The following is a 23,639-nucleotide window of genomic DNA, read 5'->3' as shown; positions in this document are numbered from 1 at the left end:
TGAACGTATTTTGCAGCAGCTGGTAGAAAATTCTTTTTTTTAATTTCAAACATGTGAAAGGAATAAAAACATAAAGAAAAATAATAAAAACAAAAAAGAACACACAAAATCAGAATAACGTTTTTTTTTATTTCATTAAACATTTGTGTGAACTTACGTCATGATGATATTTCACATACATTTCATCAATGATCAAGTTGTCTTTTTCAGGTTAATGGTATTGTTTTCACTTCACACATCTATATTTTAAGTATTAACATCATGCTGGACACTTTAATAAAATCTCAGTTTGAATGTATTGTTTATTGTTATTTTTTTTAAATAAGGGACATGACACACCAGCATATTTCTAATAAATTGTTTGAATAATATTATTTTATTAAAGACTGTTTTAAATGTGTCAAAATGTTATCTTCCAAATGGACATGGAAAACAAAATGGACGTCCGCGGTGTGAGGAAACAAAATGGACGCCCGCAGTGTTTGTTTCCTCACACCGCGGGCGTCCATTTTCGTCCTTCTCACCGCAGGATGTCCATTTTGTTTCCTTATGCCGCAGGGCGTCCATTTTGTTTCCTCACACCACAGGTGTCCATTTTGTTTCCTTATGCCGCAGGATGTCCATTTTGTTTGCTCACACCGCGGGTGTCCATTTTGTTTCCTTACATCGCGGACGTCCATTTTGTTTTCCTCACACCGCGGACGTCCATTTTGTTTCCTCACACCGCGGACGTCCATTTTGTTTTCTTCACACTGCGGATGTCCATTTTGTTTCCTCACACTGCGGGCGTCCATTTTGTTTCCTCACACCGCTGGACGTCCATTTTGTTTCCTTACACCGCGGGTGTCCATTTTGTTTTCCTCACACCGCGGACGTCCATTTTGTTTCCTCACACCGCGCACATCCATTTTGTTTCCTCACACCGCAGACGTCCATTTTGTTTTCCTCACACTGCGGACGTCCATTTTGTTTTCTCAAACCGCGGGGGTCCATTTTGTTTCCTCACACTGCGGGCGTCCATTTTGTTTCCTCACACCGCTGGACGTCCATTTTGTTTCCTCACACCACGGGCGTCCATTTTGTTTCCTCACACCGCGGACCGTTGTGGTGAAGAGGGAGCTGAAGTTTCCCTGTTCCATGTAGCATAGGGGTCGGCAACCTTTTTGAAATCAGTGTGGGATATCGGGAGCATACCTATGTTGCCCGGGTCCTATGTTCCCCAGGTCCTACATATATGTGTTACATATAAAAGATCAAGCTCTAAGAAAAACAGTTATTTAGATGATTTTATTTTACAGTTTAACCAAAGAGTCCTTCTTTCTAAAGTCACATTTTGGGAAACAAGCCAAATACAGAATCAACGTGGTTCTACATAGTTTACAGTTTATTTCATCTTTGACATTCAATAAAAACATCTTCCATTGAATCACATCAACACAAAACTAGAGGACGGTTGGAGTTGGTGGAATTTCATGTAGCGTCCTCCCTTTCCTCTTTTTTAGTATCAAATGTCACAGGAACATTTCTACGTTTTGTAGTTTTAATGGTTTGGGACAATTATTGAGATAAAGAAGTACTTCACTGTTTAAATGACAAATTATTTATAATAACTCACTTGGCGTTACCTTGAATTCTTGCTCCACAGTGGGAATTAATTAAAAGCATAATGTAAAACCATGTTTTGAGCTGTTTATTAAAACTATAAACACAAGTTTCTTGTCTGATGGGAAGTTTGTTCCAAACCGTCGATGGATAACAACAGAAAGCTGCTTCCCCAAACTTTTATATAAACAGTCTCACACGTGCACGGACGGGCTGCAAGTTCATGCACGACTGTTTTTAATATGTTCTCACGTCAATGCATATGTTTAGGAAGTACTGAGCATGCAACGGGATAAATGAGCTGTGTGAGTTTTGCCGTTGTTAAACTTCATTTACGTCCAAGTTTTACTCCTTTTACGATTTCTCATTCATCGTTTTCTTCAAAGTATAACTGATAAATGTTACTTTAAGTTTGTTATCATGGATTCCTGTTGAGTTCCTCACTTATGGACTCACAAATAAAAATAAAGAAAACTATTTTATGAATTTACAGAATGTTAAAACGAGGGTTGAACCTTCTTCCGGTGGAACCTTTTAGACAAACACGTGTGTATTTCCTGCGACTGCAGCCCGTAGATGACGGGGTTGAGGCTGCCGGGGACGACGTTAAAGAGAATGGCTGAGATCTTCCGGTACTCTGCGTACTGGGGGAAGCGATGAAGGGTGATGAGGATCATCCCACTCACAAGCATGATGAGGTACAGGCAAAGGTGAGTGCTGCAGGTTTTCAAGGCTTTACTGTTTAAAGACTTGCTCTTGCTGCTCACACAGGCTGCTGTGATCTTAGAATAGGTGAGGACGATGCTGCCGATAGAGGACGAGAGCAGGACGACGGTGAACGTGAGTCCAAAGATATTGTTAATGAACACGCTCTCACAGGAGAGTTTAAACAGTGAGGCGTTGTCACAGTAAGGATTAGTGATCAGAGTCCTGCATCGGTTCAGTCGTACGGTCAGACCGAGCAGAATGGCGACCAAAACAAAGGCCACCCCCCAGGCAGAGACTGTCAGCTTCAGCACCATTTGACTGTTCATTATCGTAGCATAACGCAGAGGGTTACAGATGGCCACATATCTGTCAAAGGCCATAATCATGAGCACCGTGTGTGCGTTGGTGCCGAACATGTGCGTGGTGAAAGCTTGCATCAGACACTCGTAGTAGTGAATAAGACGCTCAGACGGGGGAACCAGCACGTCAGCGAGCACCCGAGGAACCAGGAGGGAGTTTCCCATGACATCATTTATGGACAGGTTACAGAAGAGCAGGTACATGGGCTGATGGAGGCTCCTCTCCGTCAGGATCAGCAACACAATGCCCACGTTGGCAATTAGGATGAACACGTAAGCCAAGAGCAGGAATAAGAAGATGGGGTACTTGTTGGTTTTGCTGATCCTTAAGCCCTCGAGCTGAAGAGTGAGGCTGTTATACGTGTAGTTTTCCATCTGAGCTGTGCAGAGATAAAACGAGAGAGAGAGGAGGGAACACCATCAATGACACCACAATGAAACATAAACTGGTGCAAACTGTGATTATCTCTAAAGACACCACGATGTAGACGATGTTCCTGATGCTTTTAACCTCACAGTCACAACAACAGACGGACAAAGTCCTCAAAGGCTTTAAATAAGTGACAAAATTCACCCCACAGTGGAAAAATACGACATAACGTAGAAATGTGCACAGTGTTAGCAGTGGAAGTTTCCTTAAAAGTCAAAGATCAAACATGCAAATCATTGATGCATCAACAGAAATCATGCTGAAAGACATTTGCATTAAATATCTTCATCATTGCATTTCACATTTAGCTGCACTAGAATCATGTTGGCTCCACTGGAAAAGCAAAACACAGAGAGTTCGTATCTGCAGATGTGTTTGATCCTCTGGTTTAAATCTTTTATCACCCAAAGCATTTCACACGTGAACCCCTCAAACAGCACATTCACAGTCATTTACAGTCATAAGTCTGTCAATAAATGAACGTTTCCTGCAAACAAAGTGACTTTTCTGCTCTGAGCTGCAGGAAAAACATCATCTGAGGTGAAAGTGAAGACAGAAAAGCAACAATAAGGACCTTTCTGTCCCGCACAGCCGTCTCCAGGCCTCCTCTGAACCCTCAGCTCACATCAGTCGGGTTTATAAACGTTATTTCTTCTGGGGAAAACTCGATCGTGACCAAAGACAACATCACGTAATCTTCATGGGATTCATCTTCATGGGATTAGTGACGACAGCGAGCTGGAAGCATGGCAGCGTCTGCACCTGACAACAGGTTTATGAGGTGGAAGTTCATTAGACCCAGACTGTGTTTTTACATTTTATGATCCAGATGTTGGAAACATGAGGACACACACACATTTTTACAACCTATGATTTTGAATTTACTTTATTTAAGAATAGCGACAGTGCACATTAATAAGATTAAATGAACCTGAATAAGCTTAAAGGATAATGTTCCTCTGCAGTCCCTTCACCTGGGGTTAATGAGCATCCTAACATAAAACAAGACAACAACACAGCGTTTTTACAATATTTAAATTTAAAAACATATCTGTGCATATATAACACAGACAGGTGAAGGACTTAAGGCATTGGTGTCAAAGTCAAGTCAAGGTCAATGAATGATCTCGGCCCCCGGGATGATATTTGAGTATATGAGTATATGAGTATCAGAACCGGCCGCACGCCACAGCCGCCTGCTGGTGTTTGTCACCAATGCACCAAAACTACATTACCCACAATGCAACGGTAGCCCGCGAACTCACTGCAGCGCCACAAGTGGGTCATTATCCATCAGCATTCAGGGCAGATGTCATCTTTCAGCCCCCCCAATAACGGCTAAACGTCAGGTGGACGATGAGAACAGGGGGTTTGAAGCACATGTTCACAAAGCTGCGTGTCTTTATCTGGATATTAAGGAACATTCATTCATTCATTCATTCATTCATCTTCAACCGCTTATCCCGGGGTCGGGGTCTCACGGGGGGCTGGAGTCGATCCCAGCTGACATCGGGTGTGAGGCGGGGTCCACCCTGGACAGGACGCCAGTCTATCACAGGACACATAGAGACGAACAGAGACAGACAACCATTCACACCTACGGGTGATTTAACATGTTTTATTTTATTTTTTGCTGTTTGCCTGTTGAAAGTGTTTTCCTTGAAATCACTTACAGATACAAAAATATTGTATTATTCATTTAATGATTAAATAAAATATGGTGCACTGTGTTTGGTCTTGGTTCAACAGGTTAAATGCATCATTTTAATGTTTTAATAAACATTAACTCAGTCCGGCCCTCGGCTCGGAGCAGATCTGGTTCTTTGGCCTCTGATGTGTTTGACTTTGACGTCCCTGACTGAAGGGGAACAACAGATGGATGAGCGTTGGCGTCTTTGGTGTTGACCATCCATTTTTTCAACCCCCTCTTGTTTCGTCTGTAATTTCTTTACTTTACATCCTCGGCCTTAACCTCCTGTTCTCCTCAGGGTCAGTTAGACCCCATTCAGTGTTTAACACCTCTAACTACATCATTCATTCATTCATTCATCTTCAGCCTCTTGTCCCTGTCGGGGTCACGGGGAGAACATGCTAACTCCACACAGAAGGGCCCCAGAAGGGATTCAAACCAGGAACCCTCTCGCTGTGAGGCGAACTACGTGCTTAACATCATTTGTTTTAGCTTTATATTTAATGACTTTTCCTAATTTAACTGGGAAAACCTGACAAGGTCAATTGTTTTTTAATGGAAATACTTTAAACAGTCGTTTCTTGATCTGGGTCCAGACAGCTTTGGAGTTTCCAAGTGACCATAAAGAAGAAGTCCACGGTTGCTTCTCTCAGTTGTTTCCTTAACTCGTTCCTTATTCTTTGAATTCACGTCGATCGTTTTGCAGCTTTGTGTTTGTGCCGACTCATAAAACGCTGCCTCTGGCCTTTGTGCGTTCTTGCACAGTCATGTTCGCCCAGGGGAGCGTTTGGTTCTTGTTGGTCCTTCTCACCGTGAAGACAACCACCTTAATCCTCCTGTTGCCCTCAGATTTCACCAACACCATTTATTCCAGGGGTCAATTTGACCGCAGCAGTTTAAACATCTGGAAAATGATCATAATCAATGTGTGACTCAAGTGAAGTCGGGTTCTTTATGTTTTTATTTAACAGAATGAAAAATATCACTGATGTTAAACTGCATGGAGGGATTTCTGTGTGTGTGTTTTAAGTAACTCTGTTATTTTAAGTGCTATTTTGTGTTATTTGTAACATCTGGAATGAAAGTAACGTCCGTTATCAAGGACAGCAGCATGAATTTGACCTCATATAAGATTTGAATTGTAAAATAAACAATAATAATAATGATTAAATCATCCAGATTATCAAACTGAGCCAAAGGAACACCGATGAGACAAGTACATGTACGATAAGAACAATATAAAATATATAATCATGATAATTTTAGTTTTTTTATGAGTCGTCCCCATAAAATGAGGAAAAGTCACAAATATAAAGCAAAAAAACAATAAAAGACGTCGTTATTTAGAGATTTTAAACATTAAATGGGGTCAAATTGACCCTTAGGAGAACAGGAGGCTTAGAGCAAGTCTGTGGTTTGGACTTCATCTTCTGGTCAAAGGCAATTGGGGAAAAAGGAAAGCATCAAGTTACTCTCAGGTGACATGAATTGGGGGCTCGTCCAGGATTCCTTTGTTTCTCCCGTCGTTCTTAGTTTGTATGTTTTGTTTATCCCACATTTCTCTGGTTGGCAGTGATGACTCAAAGGGGCACAATGGAGTTCAATTGTATTTAATCTGAACTAAAAAAGAATTGATTTTGGTATTTGATGTTTCTGGGCGGCACGGTGGTCTGGTGGTTAGCACTGTCGCCTCTTCCTGGTTTGAATCCGGGCTGGGGCTCTTCTGTGTGGAGTTTGCATGTTGTCCCTGTGTCTGCGTGGGTTTTCTCCGGGTTCTCCGGTTTCCTCCCACAGTCCAAAGACGTGCAGGTGTTGGGTTCATTGATGACTCTAAATCACCCGTAGGTGTGAATGGTTGTCTGTCTCTGTTCGTCTCTATGTGTCCTGTGATAGACTGGCGTCATGTCCAGGGTGGACCCCCCACGCCCGATGTCAGCTGGGATCTGCTCCAGCCCCCCGAGACCCCGACAGGGACAAGAGGCTGAAGATGAATGAATGAATGAATGTTTCTGTAACGAGTATTTTGTCCCGTTTAAATGTTTTATGGCTAATTTAAAATCCTCTTACTTGTTTTTGGGAAGGAAATAAATGCTTTATTCACAGAAAGTGTCGTAAATCATTTGAAGGCTCATGTTCCTGATATGAGAGCAGTGTTATGATGTGACGGCCCAGTTATCATATGGCATGAGTTGGTCATCCTTTCAGGTCTGTTGGTAAAGATCAGATCAGTGTGGGTCCTGGTGTTGTTTGTAGTACCGGTCGGACCTTTGACCGTCTGAGCAGAGTTACAATCATCAGTCATGTGCTTCAGCTGTTCCTTGAACACTTGTCTTCCCACTTATCCATTTACTCTGCCGACTGATGATCCAGTAAAAATGACTCTGCGACCCGTTTTGGGTCCTGACCTCAACGTTGGGACAGAATGATGTGAAGTGTTACTGTAAGTTTGTTATCATGGATTCCTGTTGAGTTCCTCACTTATGGACTCACAAATAAAAATAAAGAAAACTATTTTATGAATTTACAAAATGTTAAAACGAGGGTTGAACCTTCTTCCGGTGGAACCTTTTTGACAAACACGTGTGTATTTCCTGCGACTGCAGCCCGTAGATGACGGGGTTGAGGCTGCCGGGGACGACGTTAAAGAGAATGGCTGAGATCTTCCGGTACTCTGCGTACTGGGGGAAGCGATGAAGGGTGATGAGGATCATCCCACTCACAAGCATGATGAGGTACAGGCAAAGGTGAGTGCTGCAGGTTTTCAAGGCTTTACTGTTCAAAGACTTGCTCTTGCTGCTCACACAGGCTGCTGTGATCTTAGAATAGGTGAGGACGATGCTGCCGATAGAGGATGAGAGCAGGACGACGGTGAACGTGAGGCCATAGACATTATTAATGAACACGCTCTCACAGGAGAGTTTAAACAGTGAGGCGTTGTCACAGTAAGGATTAGTGATCAGAGTCCTGCATCGGTTCAGTCGTATGGTCAGACCGAGCAGAATGGCGACCAGAACAAAGGCCACCCCCCAGGCAGAGACTGTCAGCTTCAGCACCATTTGACTGTTCATTATCGTAGCATAACGCAGAGGATTACAGATGGCCACATATCTGTCAAAGGCCATAATCATGAGCACCGTGTGTGCGTTGGTGCTGAACATGTGTGTGGTGAAAGCTTGCATCAGACACTCGTAGTAGTGAATAACACGCTCAGACGGGGGAACAAGTACGTCTGCGAGCACCCGAGGAACCAGGAGGGAGTTTCCCATGACATCATTTATGGACAGGTTACAGAAGAGCAGGTACATGGGCTGATGGAGGCTCCTCTCCGTCAGGATCAGCAACACAATGCCCACGTTGGCAATTAGGATGAACACGTAAGCCAGGAGCAGGAATAAGAAGATGGGGTACTTGTTGGTTTTGGTGATCCTTAAGCCCTCGAGCTGAAGAGTGAGGCTGTTATACGTGTAGTTTTCCATCTGAGCTGTGCAGAGATAAAACGAGAGAGAGAGGAGGGAAGACCATCAATGACACCACAATGAAACAGACACTGCTGCAAACTGTGATTATCTCTAAAGACACCACGATGTAGACGATGTTCCTGATGCTTTTAACCTCACAGTCACAACAACAGACGGACAAAGTCCTCAGAGGCTTTAAATAAGTGACAAAATTCACCCCACAGTGGAAAAATACGACATAACGTAGAAACGTGCACAGTGTTAGCAGTGGAAGTTTCCTTAAAAGTAAAAGATCAAACGTGCAAATCATTGATGCATCAACAGAAATCGTGCTGAAAGACATTTGCATTAAAAATCTTCATCACTGCATTTCACATTCAGCTGCACTAGAATCATGTTGGCTCCACTGGAAAAGCAAAACACAGAGAGTTCGTATCTGCAGATGTGTTTGATCCTCTGGTTTAAACTCATTCAGCACCCAAAGCATTTCACACGTGAACCCCTCAAACAGCACATTCACAGTCATTTACAGTCACAAGTCTGTCACTAAATGAACGTTTCCTGCAAACAAAGTGACTTTTCTGCTCTGAGCTGCAGGAAAAACATCATCTGAGGTAAAAGTGAAGACAGAAAAGCAACAATAAGAACCTTTCTGTCCCGCACAGCCGTCTCCAGGCCTCCTCTGAACCCTCCGCTCACATCAGTCGGGTTTATAAACGTTATTTCTTCTGGGGAAAACTCGATCGTGACCAAAGACAACATCACGTAATCTTCATGGGATTCATCTTCATGGGATTAGTGACGACAGCGAGCTGGAATCATGGCAGCGTCTGCACCTGACAACAGGTTTATGAGGTGGAAGTTGATTAGACTCAGACTGTGTTTTTACACTTTATGATCGAGATGTTGGAACATGAGGACACACGCACATTTCTACAACCTGTGATTTGAAATTTCTTTATTTAAGAATAGCGAGAGTGCACATTAATAAGATTAAATGAACCTGAATAAGCTTAAAGGATAATGTTCCTCTGCAGTCCCTTCACCTGGGGTTAATGAGCATCCTGACATAAAACAAGACAACAACACAGCGTGTTTACAATATTTAAATTTAAAAACATATCTGTGCATATATAACACAGACAGGTGAAGGACTTAAGGCATTGGTGTCAAAGTCAAGTCAAGGTCAATGAATGATCTCGGCCCCCGGGCTGATATTTGATGAGTATCAGAACCGGCCGCACGCCACAGCCGCCTGCTGGTGTTTGTCACCAATGCACCAAAACTACATTACCCACATGCAACGGTAGCCCGCGAACTCACTGCAGCGCCACAAGTTCATTATTCATCAGCATTCAGGGCAGATGTCAACGTTCAGCCCCCCCCCCCCCCCCCAATAACGGCTAAAGGGAAGGTGGAAGATGAGAACAGGGGGTTTGAAGCACATGTTCACAAAGCTGCGTGTCTTTATCTGGATATTAAGGAACATTCATTCATTCATTCATCTTCAACCGCTTATCCCGGGGTCGGGGTCTCACGGGGGGCTGGAGCCGATCCCAGCTGACATCGGGCGTGAGGCGGGGTCCACCCTGGACAGGACGCCAGTCTATCACAGGACACATAGAGACGAACAGAGACAGACAACCATTCACACCTACGGGTGATTTAACATGTTTTATTTTATTTTTTGCTGTTTGCCTGTTGAAAGTGTTTTCCTTGAAATCACTGACAGATACAAAAATATTGTATTATTCATTTAGTGATTAAATAAAATACGGTGCACTGTGTTTGTTCTTGGTTCAACAGGTTAAATGCATCATTTTAATGTTTTAATAAACATTAACTCAGTCCGGCCCTCGGCTCGGAGCAGATTTGGTTCTTTGGCCTCTGATGTGTTTGACTTTGACGTCCCTGGCTGAAGGGGAAGAACAGATGGATGAGCGTTGGCGTCTTTGGTGTTGACCATCCATTTTTTCAACCCCCTCTTGCTTCGTCTGTAATTTCTTTACTTTACATCCTCGGCCTTAACCTCCTGTTCTCCTCAGGGTCATTTAGACCCCATTCAGTGTTTAACACCTCTAACTACATCATTCATTGATTCATTCATCTTCAGCCTCTTGTCCCTGTCGGGGTCACGGGGAGAACATGCAACTCTCTGGCCTTTGTGCGTTCTTGCACAGTCATGTTCGCCCAGGGGAGCGTTTGGTTCTTGTTGGTCCTTCTCACCGTGAAGACAACCACCTTAACCCTCCTGTTGCCCTCAGATTTCACCAACACCATTTATTCCAGGGGTCAATTTGACCGCAGCAGTTTAAACATCTGGAAAATGATCATAATCAATGTGTGACTCAAGTGAAGTCGGGTACTTTATGTATTTATTTAACAGAATGAAAAATATCACTGATGTTAAACTGCATGGAGGGATTTCTGTGTGTGTGTTTTAAAGTAAGTCTGTTATTTTAAGTGCTATTTTGTGTTATTTGTAACATCTGGAATGAAAGTAACGTCCGTTATCAAGGACAGCAGCATGAATCTGACCTCATATAATATTTGAATTGTAAAATAAACAATAATAATAATGATTAAATCATCCAGATTATCAAACTGAGCCAAAGGAACACCGATGCCACAAGTACATGTACGATAAGAACAATAAAAAATATATATAATCATGATAATTTTAGGGTTTTTATGAGTTGTCCCCATAAAATGAGGAAAAGTCACAAATATAAAGCAAAAAAACAATAAAAGACGTCGTTATTTAGAGATTTAAAACATTAAATGGGGTCAAATTGACCCTTAGGAGAACAGGAGGGTTAGAGCAAGTCTGTGGTTTGGACTTCATCTTCTGGTCAAAGGCATTTGGGGAAAAGGGAAAGCATCAAGTTACTCTCAGGTGACATGAATTGGGGGCTCGTCCAGGATCCCTTTGTTTCTCCCGTCGTTCTTAGTTTGTTTGTTTTGTTTCTCCCACATTTCTCTGGTTGGCAGTGATGACTCAAAGGGGCACAATGGAGTTCAATTGTATTTAATCTTAATTAAAAAAAGAATTGATTTTGGTATTTAATGTTTCTGGGCGGCACGGTAGTCTGGTGGTTAGCACTGTAGCCTCTTCCTGGTTTGAATCCCGGCTGGGGCTCTTCTGTGTGGAGTTTGCATGTTCTCCCCGTGTCTGCGTGGGTTTTCTCCGGGTTCTCCGGTTTCCTCCCACAGTCCAAAGACGTGCAGGTGTTCGGTTCATTGATGACTCTAAATCACCCGTAGGTGTGAATGGTTGTCTGTCTCTGTTCGTCTCTATGTGTCCTGTGATAGACTGGCGTCCTGTCCAGGGTGGACCCGCCTCACGCCCGATGTCAGCTGGGATCGACTCCAGCCCCCCGAGACCCCGACAGGGACAAGAGGATGAAGATGAATGAATGAATGTTTCTGTAACAAGTAGTTTGTGCCGTTTAAATGTTTTATGGCTAATTTAAAATCCTCTTACTTGTTTTTGGGATGGAAATAAATGCTTTATTCACAGAAAGTGTCGTAAATCATTTGAAGGCTCATGTTCCTGATATGAGAGCAGTGTTATGATGTGACAGCCCAGTTATCATATGGCATGAGTTGGTCATCCTTTCAGGTCTGTTGGTAAAGATCAGATCAATGTGGGTCCTGGTGTTGTTTGTAGTACCGGTCGGACCTTTGACCGTCTGAGCAGAGTTACAATCATCAGTCATGTGCTTCAGCTGTTCCTTGAACACTTGTCTTCCCACTTATCCATTTACTCTGCCGACTGATGATCCAGTAAAAATGACTCTGCCACCCGTTTTGGGTCCCGACCTCAACGTAGGGAGGGAATGATGTGAAGTGTTACTGTAAGTTTGTTATCATGGATTCCTGTTGAGTTCCTCACTTATGGACTTACAAATGAAAACAAAGAAAACTATTTTATGAATTTACAAAATGTTAAAACGAGGGTTGAACCTTCTTCCGGTGGAACCTTTTTGACAAACACGTGTGTATTTCCTGCGACTGCAGCCCGTAGATGACGGGGTTGAGGCTGCCGGGGACGACGTTAAAGAGAATGGCTGAGATCTTCCGGTACTCTGCGTACTGGGGGAAGCGATGAAGGGTGATGAGGATCATCCCACTCACAAGCATAATGAGGTACAGGCAAAGGTGAGTGCTGCAGGTTTTCAAGGCTTTACTGTTCAAAGACTTGCTCTTGCTGCTCACACAGGCTGCTGTGATCTTAGAATAGGTGAGGACGATGCTGCCGATAGAGGACGAGAGCAGGACGACGGTGAACGTGAGGCCATAGACATTATTAATGAACACGCTCTCACAGGAGAGTTTAAACAGTGAGGCGTTGTCACAGTAAGGATTAGTGATCAGAGTCCTACATCGGTTCAGTCGTACGGTCAGACCGAGCAGAATGGCGACCAAAACAAAGGCAACCCCCCAGGCAGAGACTGTCAGCTTCAGCACCATTTGACTGTTCATTATCATAGCATAACGCAGAGGGTTACAGATGGCCACATATCTGTCAAAGGCCATAATCATGAGCACCGTGTGTGCGTTGGTGCTGAACATGTGCGTGGTGAAAGCTTGCATCAGACACTCGTAGTAGTGAATAACACGCTCAGACGGGGGAACAAGTACGTCTGCGAGCACCCGAGGAACCAGGAGGGAGTTTCCCATGACATCATTTATGGACAGGTTACAGAAGAGCAGGTACATGGGCTGATGGAGGCTTCTCTCCGTCAGGATCAGCAACACAATGCCCACGTTGGCAATTAGGATGAACACGTAAGCCAAGAGCAGGAATAAGAAGATGGGGTACTTGTTGGTTTTGCTGATCCTTAAGCCCTCGAGCTGAAGAGTGAGGCTGTTATACGTGTAGTTTTCCATCTGAGCTGTGCAGAGATAAAACGAGAGAGAGAGGAGGGAAGACCATCAATGACACAACAATGAAACAGAAACTGGTGCAAACTGTGATTATCTCTAAAGACACCACGATGTAGACGATGTTCCTGATGCTTTTAACCTCACAGTCACAACAACAGACGGACAAAGTCCTCAAAGGCTTTAAATAAGTGACAAAATTCACCCCACAGTGGAAAAATACGACATAACGTAGAAACGTGCACAGTGTCAGCAGTGGAAGTTTCCTTAAAAGTCAAAGATCAAACATGCAAATCATTGATGCATCAACAGAAATCGTGCTGAAAGACATTTGCATTAAATATCTTCATCATTGCTTTTCACATTCAGCTGCACTAGAATCATGTTGGCTCCACTGGAAAAGCAAAACACAGAGAGTTCGTATCTGCAGATGTGTTTGATCCTCTGGTTTAAACTCATTCAGCACCCAAAGCATTTCACACGTGAACCCCTTAAACAGCACATTCACAGTCATTTACAGTCACAAGTCTGTCACTAAATGAACGTTTCCTGCAAACAAAGTGACTTTTCTGTTCTGAGCTGCAGGAAAAACATCATCTGAGGTGAAAGTGAAGACAAAATAGCAACAATAAGAACCTTTCTGTCCCGCACAGCCGTCTCCAGGCCTCCTCTGAACCCTCCGCTCACATCAGTCGGGTTTATAAACGTTATTTCTTCTGGGGAAAACTCGATCGTGACCAAAGACAACATCACGTAATCTTCATGGGATTCATCTTCATGGGATTAGTGACGACAACGAGCTGGAATCATGGCAGCGTCTGCACCTGACAACAAGGTTATTAGGTACATACACACACATTTTCCTGTCTTGGTGATTTGAAATTACTTTATTTAAGAATAGCGACAGTTTACATTAACAAACTTTTGTTTTTTTATAAAGGAAATGCACCTGAATGTGTTAAAGTTATCTCTTGGTGATGCCTGGTGGTATTATTTACTCTTATCTGATCATTTGCAAAAACAAAAATCTAATTATGAGCAGTCTGGCTTTCAGATGCACAGTGCTGAACATGAACTCACAGTAATGGAAGATTTCTGCTGCGTAGCCCAACGTAGTGAAGAGCAACGTCATGACAGGACGAGTGCGTGCGCTGAAGTGCTGTTTTGCTGCAATCTGCTGTTAAAAGTTTGTAAAAGTTATTATTTGAGACAAAACGGCGCCCTCCCACTGTGCCTCCGCCCCGTGCCCCAGCACGTTCCACGTCTAAAGTCTGGTTCCTTTGACCAGTGTGAGTGCAACCGTACCACGTCTAGGAGCGGCACGCTTGCCATTAATCCATTAATTTGAGTTTTAATGTGATATGTCAGGAGTCAAAAGATAGATTCAAGATCCAAGATTCAAGAAGCTTTATTTATGATTGTGCAACAGTTTCAACACAAAGATGAAAGGATCAGTGACTATAAGCATAAAAACAGCAATCACATCAAATCAAGCTAACGTCAAATACATCAAACAATAACTAAATGGGACAGAGTGCAACAGACATCGTGGTTAAACGCAGGTTTATACAATAAACAACAACACGCAGCGTGCAGTTTAGAAGCAGATTAAATAAAATAAGAACAAACTAAAGAAGTGATAACAGTGTTAGCATTAGCATGCTAAGTTAGCTAAAAGTGTAATTGCAGCATAAAATCCTCCTCCAGGGTCTTTTTCTGCACTTTAATCCTCAGTAACCATGGAGACAGTTTTTATTAAGGTAGAAATCAGGAGAGATGCTAACAGCTGGACGTGGCTAACGGTGGTTAGCTCGGGGCAGCACGGTGAAGGCATTAAAAGGTCTTTTTTAACCACTAATGCTGCTGGAAATAAGAGCAAACCTCTGCAGCAGCATGAGAAGAGTCCCTACACACACACACACACACAAACAATCACACTGATCATAAAGAATAAATGTATGTTGAGTATGAAAACTTTTGTTCCTTACATTTTACTTTTCATTGTTGTAAACTTGTGTAAATAGTTTGTTTACTAACTGGATCTGAAGTTAAACGCTGACGCCGTCCTGTTAATCGTTTTCTAATCTCCATTAAATAAAACTATTTCTGATCAACCATATCAATAACACGCTGGTTTAAACTCCGCCCACCCCGGATCATGCCCCGCCCACTCCGAGTACGGATACGAATAGTTAATTTGGACAAAAATAAAGGCTCTGTCTGTCTGCTAACACGTTAGCTTTGCCTTCTTTATTTTGTGATAGAGAGATGAAGTAAACTGAGAGGAGTGATTTCAAGTCTGTCAACAGATCAAGATACTGGAGCTAGCAAGTTAAGGGTAAGATAACATTCTTGCTAGCTTACTGGAAGATGACTCGGCTAATTACACTCGTGTAGCCATATGAGCTAAAAGTGGGTTATTAGTTAACTATAATCTAATTACATTTGATAATATATGCAAGGACTTTAACTTTATAGGTATTAATGTCAAAAATTTGTTGTTACATGAACTAAAAACGTTTTTTGGTGGTAACTGGAAAGCTCTAGCTAACGTTAGCATCAACAGAGCAATCTAACTGCTAAGCTTACTGGAAGATGACTGGGCTAATTACACTCGTGTAGCCATGTTAGCTAAATGTGGGTTATTAGTTAAGAAGAATCTAATTATATTTGATAATATATGCAAGGACTTTAACTTCATAGGTCATAATGTAAAAAATAAGTTGTTAGATGAACTAAAAACGTTTTTTGGTGGTAACTGGAAAGATGTAGCTAACATTAGCATCAACAGTCTAACTGCTAAGCTCTGTGAGGTTCACAGCCTACAGTCAGAGAACAGACAGACGGCAAATAATGCTAATAATAAAAAACACATGTAAAAACCAGTTAGGTCAAGTACATGTACAAAATTAGCTCATTGTTTTCCAACATGTTAGCTTTGCCTTCTTTATTTTGTGATAGAGAGATGAAGTGAACTGAGAGGAGTGATTTCACGGCTATCAACAGATCAAGATACTGGAGCTAGCAAGTAAAGGGTAAGTTTTGAAAGATGACATTCTTGCTAGCTAACTGGAAGATGACTCAGCTAATTACACTCGTGTAGCCATGTTAGCTAAATGTGGGTTATTAGTTAACTATAATCTAATTACATTTGATAATATATGCAAGGACTTTAACTTTATAGGTAATAATGTCAAAAATGTGTTGTTAAATGAACTAAAAACGTTTTTCGGTGGTAACTGGAATGATCTAGCTAACGTTAGCATCAACAGAGAGTCTAACTGCTAATCTAACTGGAAAATGACTCGGCTAATTACACTCGTGTAGCCATGTTAGCTAAATGTTGGTTATTAGTTAAGAAGAATCTAATTACATTTGATAATATATGCCAGGACTTTAACTTCATGGGTGATAATGTCAAAAAATAAGTTGTTACATGAATTAAAAACGTTTTTTGGTGGTAACTGGAAAGATCTTGCTAACGTTAGCATCAACAGAGCGCTCACAGCCTGCAGGATGGTCAGAGAACAAACAGACGGCAAATAATGCTAATAATAAAAAACGCCTGTAAAAGCCAGTTAGATCAAGTACATGTGCGAAGGCAGAGTTTAGTCTCACACATTGGAAGATAAGTTTAAATGTACTTTAGTGTAGTTTATGTTATTATTATGGAATTGTGATGGAGTGAGTAAAGTGTTCAAAGAAACCTGACTGCTCAGTAAATTTACATATATTTATGGAGGCCTTTAGCGCCACAAACCAAATGCCACTTGAGTCCCACTTCAGTTTGTTGCCTATTTTGTTAATTTGAGACAACGCAAAGTCTCCAGCGAGCAGATGTGACGGTAAGTCTGCAGCTAATGTCAGTGTGTCTGACATTGTGAAATAATGTTTCATGTTAGCCTCGCAATGGTCAAACTAGCAGCTACTGTTAGGTAAGCTTAATTCAATGGACAAAGTTAGCAAGATATATAACTGACATTGTGCTTTTTAGCTTAATGTTGGCGTTTTTTTGGTCAAAAGAAGCAGCTAATGTTACTAACATGTGCTACATAGCTTTAATGTCGGTCTTTTGTCGGTGAAAGTTAGTAGCTAATAAAATTAATGTTGTACTATCTAACTTAATGTTGGCGTTGTTTCGCTTAAACTTAGAAGCTAATGTTACAAACATGCACTATGTAGCTTAATGTTGGCATTGTGTCGATCAAAGTTAGCAGCTAATGTTACTAACACGTACTATGCAGCTTTACTGTGGGTCTTGTGTCGTCAAAGTTAGCAGCTAATAAAAATAAAATTCTGCTATTAAGCTTAATGTTGGCCTTGTGTTGGTTAAATTAGCAGCTAATGTTATTAACATGTGCTATGTAGCTTAATGTTGGCCTTGTGTCGGTCAAAGTTAGCAGCTAGTAAAAATAAAATTCTGCTATTAAGCTTAATGTTGGCCTTGTGTTGGTTAAATTAGCAGCTAATGTCAGGTTATCTTAATTCAATGGACAAAGTTAGCAAGATAAAAGCAAACGATAACATTTATTTTACAATCCTTGCCTTCAATTTGTGATGGCAAAAGTTAGCAGCTAATGTTACTGACATTGTGCTTTTTAGCTTACTGTCGGTCTTGTGTCGGTCAAAGTTAGCAGCTAATAAAAATAAAATTCTGCTATTAAGCTTAATGTTGGCCTTGTGTTGGTTAAATTAGCAGCAAATGTTATTAACATGTGCTATGAAGCTTAATGTTGGCCTTGTGTCGGTCAAAGTTAGCAGCTAATAAAATAACATTGTGCTATGTAGCTAAATGTTGGCCTTGTGTTGGTTAAGTTAGCAGCTAATGTTACTGACACTATGCTATGTAGCTTAATGTTGGCCTTGTGTTGGTCGAAATTAGCAGCTAACGTTACTAACATTGTGCTATGTAACCAAACCAAATGCCATGAATTCCCACGGTAATGAAGACAACGCAAAGTCTCCAGCGAGCAGATGTGACGGTAAGTCTGCAGCTAATGTGAGTGTGTCTGACATTGTGAAATAATGTTTCATGTTAGCCTCGCAATGGCCAATCTCTGCAGCTAATGTCAGGTTATCTTAATTCAATGGACAAAGTTAGCAAGATAAAAGCAAACAATAACATTTATTTTACAATCCTTGCCTTCAATTTGTGATGGCAAAAGTTAGCAGCTAATGTTACTGACATTGTGCTTTTTAGCTTACTGTCGGTCTTGTGTCGGTCAAAGTTAGCAGCTAATAAAAATAAAATTCTGCTATTAAGCTTAATGTTGGCCTTGTGTTGGTTAAATTAGCAGCTAATGTTATTAACATGTGCTATGTAGCTTAATGTTGGCCTTGTGTCGGTCAAAGTTAGCAGCTAATAAAATAACATTGTGCTATGTAGCTAAATGTTGGCCTTGTGTTGGTTAAGTTAGCAGCTAATGTTACTGACACTATGCTATGTAGCTTAATGTTGGCCTTGTGTTGGTCGAAATTAGCAGCTAACGTTACTAACATTGTGCTATGTAACCAAACCAAATGCCATGAATTCCCACGGTAATGAAGACAACGCAAAGTCTCCAGCGAGCAGATGTGACGGTAAGTCTGCAGCTAATGTGAGTGTGTCTGACATTGTGAAATAATGTTTCATGTTAGCCTCGCAATGGCCAATCTCTGCAGCTAATGTCAGGTTATCTTAATTCAATGGACAAAGTTAGCAAGATAAAAGCAAACAATAACATTTATTTTACAATCCTTGCCTTCAATTTGTGATGGCAAAAGTTAGCAGCTAATGTAACTGACATTGTGCTTTTTAGCTGAATTTTGGTCTTGTGTCGGTCAAAATTGGCAACTAGCGTTACTCACATGTGCTATGTAGCTTTAATGTCAGTCTTGTGTCAGTCAAAATTAGCAGCTAATGTTACTAACATTGTGCTATGTAGCTGTACTGTCGGTCTTGTGTCGGTCAAAGTTAGCAGCTAATAAAACTAACGTTGTGCTATTTGACTTAATGTTGGCCTTGTGTTGGTTAAATTAGCAGCTAATGTTACTGACACTATGCTATGTAGCTTAATGTTAGCCTTGTGTTGGTCAAAATTAGCAGCTAACGTAACTGACATTGTGCTTTTTAGCTTAATGTTGTTAATGTTGATGATAGTTTCAATTAGAGAGAACAAACTGACTGGGTTGGTATAATAAGGAGGGTTGGTCATTTCGTCACCACTAAGTGTATCCTCATACTTTACTACAGCTTAATTTATCCTTATCTTTCTTTTTCAAACTACTCTTCACTAAAGTTTGATCCTCCAGAAATGTTTTGTTAGCATTGAATCTCGATCAGAGTCACAAATTTCATCTGCCCCTTATTTCAGAAACTCCAGATTCTTACTATTTATGGCATAAATATTTTTCAAATGTGTGTTTTTATTTACAAAATACTTTTAAGTGAAGGGAATATTCCTGAGCAGTTCAACAGTTACGTTCATGTTCAACCTGTAAATCATCACATCTTCACTCATAGAATTGAATTGTCAATAAGATTGCGGGTTCTCCGTAGAGTTACAGAAGATGCTTTAAAAAGCATTTAACTGCTGTTTTATGAATTATTTTCCTCATGTATTGTTGTTCATGTCTTGTTTGTTTTACTCAGAGGTAATTTACCTGTTCAGGGGTCAATAGAGTAAAGAACTATCCCTCTTACACACACACACAAATTCACACACTTCCTTACATATTACACACTCACAGTTTTGTTTTTTGGTCTTCATTGTTCTTTCATATCATTGTTGCTATCAAACATATATTCATACCATCACTTCTATTATTTTCTGCATTTTCTGCATTTTGAAATCTTGATAACTGTGAATTGTTTTACGATGGAGGATTCAAATTAGCCCTCTGGGTTATTTTTCCTCTTCCTGCACATTTTATCCTTTGCCATTTCTTTGTATATCTTTAAATTGTGCAAACAAAGAGATAAATAAATAAAATCAACAGTCAAAAGCGGTTACATTTTGCACCCAAGTCTGTGTAAAAACTGTATCAACCCAAGATTAGCTGCAACAACTTATGAGAATGAAACAGTCATCAGTTAATTTCATCATTAAGCTCTAAACTCTAAATGTTCAACATTTAAACAATAAGCTTCAGGCTCCAAGGCTTATTATTATGATGCTGAGAGCTTTTTGGACGTAAACAACTTTGACAAGAATCTACATATCTCCTTAGACTGCAATCCATAAATGATGGGGTTTAAGCTACCGGGGATCATTTGAAACAAGATAGAAGCCAGTTTTCTGAGGTCTGAGTACTGAGGGAAGCGATGCAGAATAATGATCGCCATTCCACTGAGCAGCATAATCAGATACACGAGCAGATGAGTGCTGCAGGTCTTTAAGGCTTTACTGTTCAAAGACTTGTTCTTACTGGACAGACAGACGACTGTGATCTTAGTGTAGGTGAGAACCATGCTGCCAATTGAACCTGTGAACAGGACGACAGTGAAGGTGAGGCCATAGACATTATTAATGAACACACTCTCACAGGAGAGTTTAAACAGTGCAGGATTGTCACAGTGAGGGCTTTTTATCATAGTCCTGCATCGGTTCAGTCGAATAGTCAGACCGAGCAGAACCCCGACCAAAACAGACACCACCCCCCAGGCAGAGACTGTCAGCTTTATCAACATTTTGTTGGTCATTATGGTTGAATAACGCAGAGGATTACAGATGGCTACATATCTGTCGAAGGCCATAATCATGAGCACAGTGTGAGCGCTAGTGCCGTATATGTGTATGGTGAAAGCTTGGACCACACATTCGTAATAACTGATGATGCGTTCAGAGGGAGATCGCATCATGTCCATAAGCAAACGGGGCATCAAGATCGAGTTTCCAAGTATGTCATTGAATGACAAGTTCCAAAACAGGAGGTACATGGGCTGGTGCAGGTTTTTGTCCACGAAAACCAGAACAGCAATGCCTACATTTGCAAAAATGATAAACAAGTAGGTGAACAAGATAATAAGAAACACAGGGTACGTAGAATCCTTTGAGACATTTAACCCCTCCAGCTGTAATGTGAAGCTGTTGTAGGTGAAGTTTTCCATCAACCTGAAAGAGAAAAACAATCCTGTAAATGTCACAAGTGATGTCCTGGCAATTTAGATTCCAGAGATCATCAAGTCACAGTGCTATTCTGCAACTTACCACAATAGAAACCTGCAGGTTTTCCCAGATATCGGTATAACTGAATATATCCCAGTGTGGATGGTTAAAGTGTTTCTGTTACTTCATGTTGGAGTCCAAGTTTATCATAAAAAAGTAACAATGTAGAAACATGTAGTTCAGTATTACCTGCTCATTGCTCATTGCTGGTCATATCCACCAGATCTCCTCTGTTGCTTTGTTTTTATAGACATGGTTTTATCTGCAAGGGAATCACTCGTCATTACGTCAGGCATGAAGATGTTTCTATTTTGGCCATTGCAACTGTCGACAAGCTACAATGTACAACTTTTACCTCTATGATAAGAAAGTCATATTTTTTACCCTTTTCACCTTTTCTTTATAATTCTTACTCATCTAAAGACTAAACACTTGCAGGTAAAAACAACAAAATATTTTATCAGATGTGCCTTTAGTTTACACAGCAACAGCGGTTTTGGGGAGTGTGTGTGTGTGTATATATATATATATATATATATATATATATACACACTGTATCCCTGGTACTTTCATGACTATCTCATCTTCAACCGCTTATCCGGGGTCGGGTCGCGGGGGCAGCAGTTTTAGCAGGGGACCCCAAACTTCCCTTTCCCGGGCCACATTAACCAGCTCTAACCGGGGGATCCTGAGGCGTTCCCAGGCCAGTGTGGATATCTAATCCCTCCACCTGGTCCTGGGTCTTCCCCGAGGCCTCCTCCCAGCTGGACGTGCCTGGAGGTTCATCCTTACTAGATGCCCGAACCACCACGACTACGCCTCGATATCCTGTCCATGAAAATCACAAACAGGAATAGTGACAAAGCGCATCCCTGACGGAGGCCGACCCCCACTGGGAAGAAATCCGACTTACTGCCAAGGATCCGGACACGGCTCTCGCTTTGTGACCCCCTCACCCCATCCCGAGGTACCTGGTCATATGCCTTCTCAAGATCCACAAAGCATATGTAGACTGGATGGGCACACTCCCAGACCCCCTCCAGGATCCTTGCGAGAGTGAAGAGCTGGTCCATCTGAGGTTCGACCGTCCTATGGTCCTTTCCAGCACCTTGGAGTTGACTTTACCAGGGAGGCTGAGTAGTGTGATACCCCTGTAATTGGCTCTGACACAGCAGAGGCTGCAGCCCTTCAGACCTGTCGGTATCTTGCAACTGCCTCTGGAGTCTTCTGGGAGAACAGATCCTGAGGGCCTCCTTCTTCAGTCGGACAGCTTCCCTGACCACTGGTGTCCACCAAGGTGTTCAAGGTTTACCACCCCTTGAGGCTCCTAAGACCTTGAGGCCACAGCTCACGGCTGCAGCTTCAGCAGTGGAAGCTTTAAACATTGCCCACTCCGGTTCAATGCCCCTAACCTCCACAGGGACGCCAGAAAAGCTCCTCCGGAGGTGTGAGTTGAGGTTCTCTCGGACAGGGGCCTCCTCCAGACGTTCCCAGTTCACCCGCACTACTGGTTTGGGTTTACCTGGTCTGTCCAGAACCTTCCCCATCCTCTGACCAACTCATCCCCAGATGGTGATCAGCTGAACAGCTCTGCCCCTCTCTTCACCCGAGTGTCCAAAACATACGGCCTCAGATCAGATGATACAATCACAAACGGGATCATTAACCTTTGGCCTAGGCTGCTCTGGAACCAGGTCCACTTATGAGCATCCTTATGTTCGAACATGGTGTTAGTTATAGACAATCCATGACCAGCACAGAAGTCTAATAACAGACCGCCGCTCGGATTTAGATCAGGGAGGCCGTTCCTCCCAATCAGCCTCTCCAGGTGTCTCCATTGTTGCCCACGTGGGCGTTGAAGTCTCCCAGCAGAACTATGGAGTCCCCTACTGGAGCCCCATGCAGGACTCCATTCAGGGTCTCCAAGAAGGCCGAATACTCTGAACTGCTGTTCGGTGCCTTGCATAAACAACAGTCAGAGTTTCCCCCCAGCACCTGCAGGCGTATGGAGGCAACCCTTTTGTCCACTTGGGTGAACTCCAACACCACGGCGCACAGCCGGGGGTTTGTGAGTCTCCCCACACCCGCCCGGCCCCTCACACCCTGGGCAACTCCAGAGAAGACCAGGGGCCAACCCCTATCCAGGATTACGGGTCCAGATCCAGACTGTGTGTTGAGGTGAGCCCCCCCAGATCTAACTGGTAGCGCTCTACCTCTCGCACAAGCTCCGGCTCCTTCCCCCACAGAGAGGTGACGCTCCACGTCCCCAGAGCCCCTGCTGCCCGGGTCTGGACCAGGCTAACAACACAGAATATATTGCCATGGTAACTTAGGTGCCTGTGCTTTCATGCAACCAGA

At 42.2% G+C, this 23,639-nt stretch overlaps 4 protein-coding genes across 4 annotated transcripts; all 4 read right to left on the bottom strand.

Annotated features, from left to right (window-relative positions):
• Positions 1-2,099: 2,099 nt before the first annotated feature.
• LOC310956669 (putative olfactory receptor 52L2) lies at positions 2,100-3,044 on the bottom strand (the record flags this gene model as incomplete). The annotated part of the gene is made up of 1 exon (XM_083926982.1): positions 2,100-3,044. The coding sequence occupies one exon, from the start codon at positions 3,042-3,044 to the stop codon at positions 2,100-2,102; it is 945 nt and encodes a 314-aa protein (XP_083783108.1).
• Positions 3,045-7,320: 4,276 nt separating this feature from the next.
• On the bottom strand, positions 7,321-8,265 carry LOC310956214 (putative olfactory receptor 52L2; the record flags this gene model as incomplete). The annotated part of the gene is made up of 1 exon (XM_083926380.1): positions 7,321-8,265. The coding sequence occupies one exon, from the start codon at positions 8,263-8,265 to the stop codon at positions 7,321-7,323; it is 945 nt and encodes a 314-aa protein (XP_083782506.1).
• A 3,930-nt stretch (positions 8,266-12,195) lies between these two features.
• LOC310956611 (putative olfactory receptor 52L2) lies at positions 12,196-13,140 on the bottom strand (the record flags this gene model as incomplete). Its single annotated transcript, XM_083926904.1, has 1 exon — positions 12,196-13,140. One exon carries the CDS (start codon positions 13,138-13,140, stop codon positions 12,196-12,198), a length of 945 nt encoding a protein of 314 aa, XP_083783030.1.
• Positions 13,141-20,281: 7,141 nt separating this feature from the next.
• LOC310956612 (olfactory receptor 8G17-like) lies at positions 20,282-21,232 on the bottom strand (the record flags this gene model as incomplete). Its single annotated transcript, XM_083926905.1, has 1 exon — positions 20,282-21,232. Exon 1 carries the CDS (start codon positions 21,221-21,223, stop codon positions 20,282-20,284), a length of 942 nt encoding a protein of 313 aa, XP_083783031.1. The 5' UTR covers positions 21,224-21,232.
• Between the last annotated feature and the right edge of the window lie 2,407 nt (positions 21,233-23,639).

The sequence above is a fragment of the Echiichthys vipera genome (assembly GCF_963691815.1).
Source record: "Echiichthys vipera genome assembly, chromosome: 14".
Classification (NCBI taxonomy): Eukaryota; Metazoa; Chordata; class Actinopteri; order Perciformes; family Trachinidae; genus Echiichthys; species Echiichthys vipera.
The sequence above is the reverse complement of the archived record's forward strand: the minus strand, read 5'-3'. Positions and strand labels throughout refer to the sequence as shown.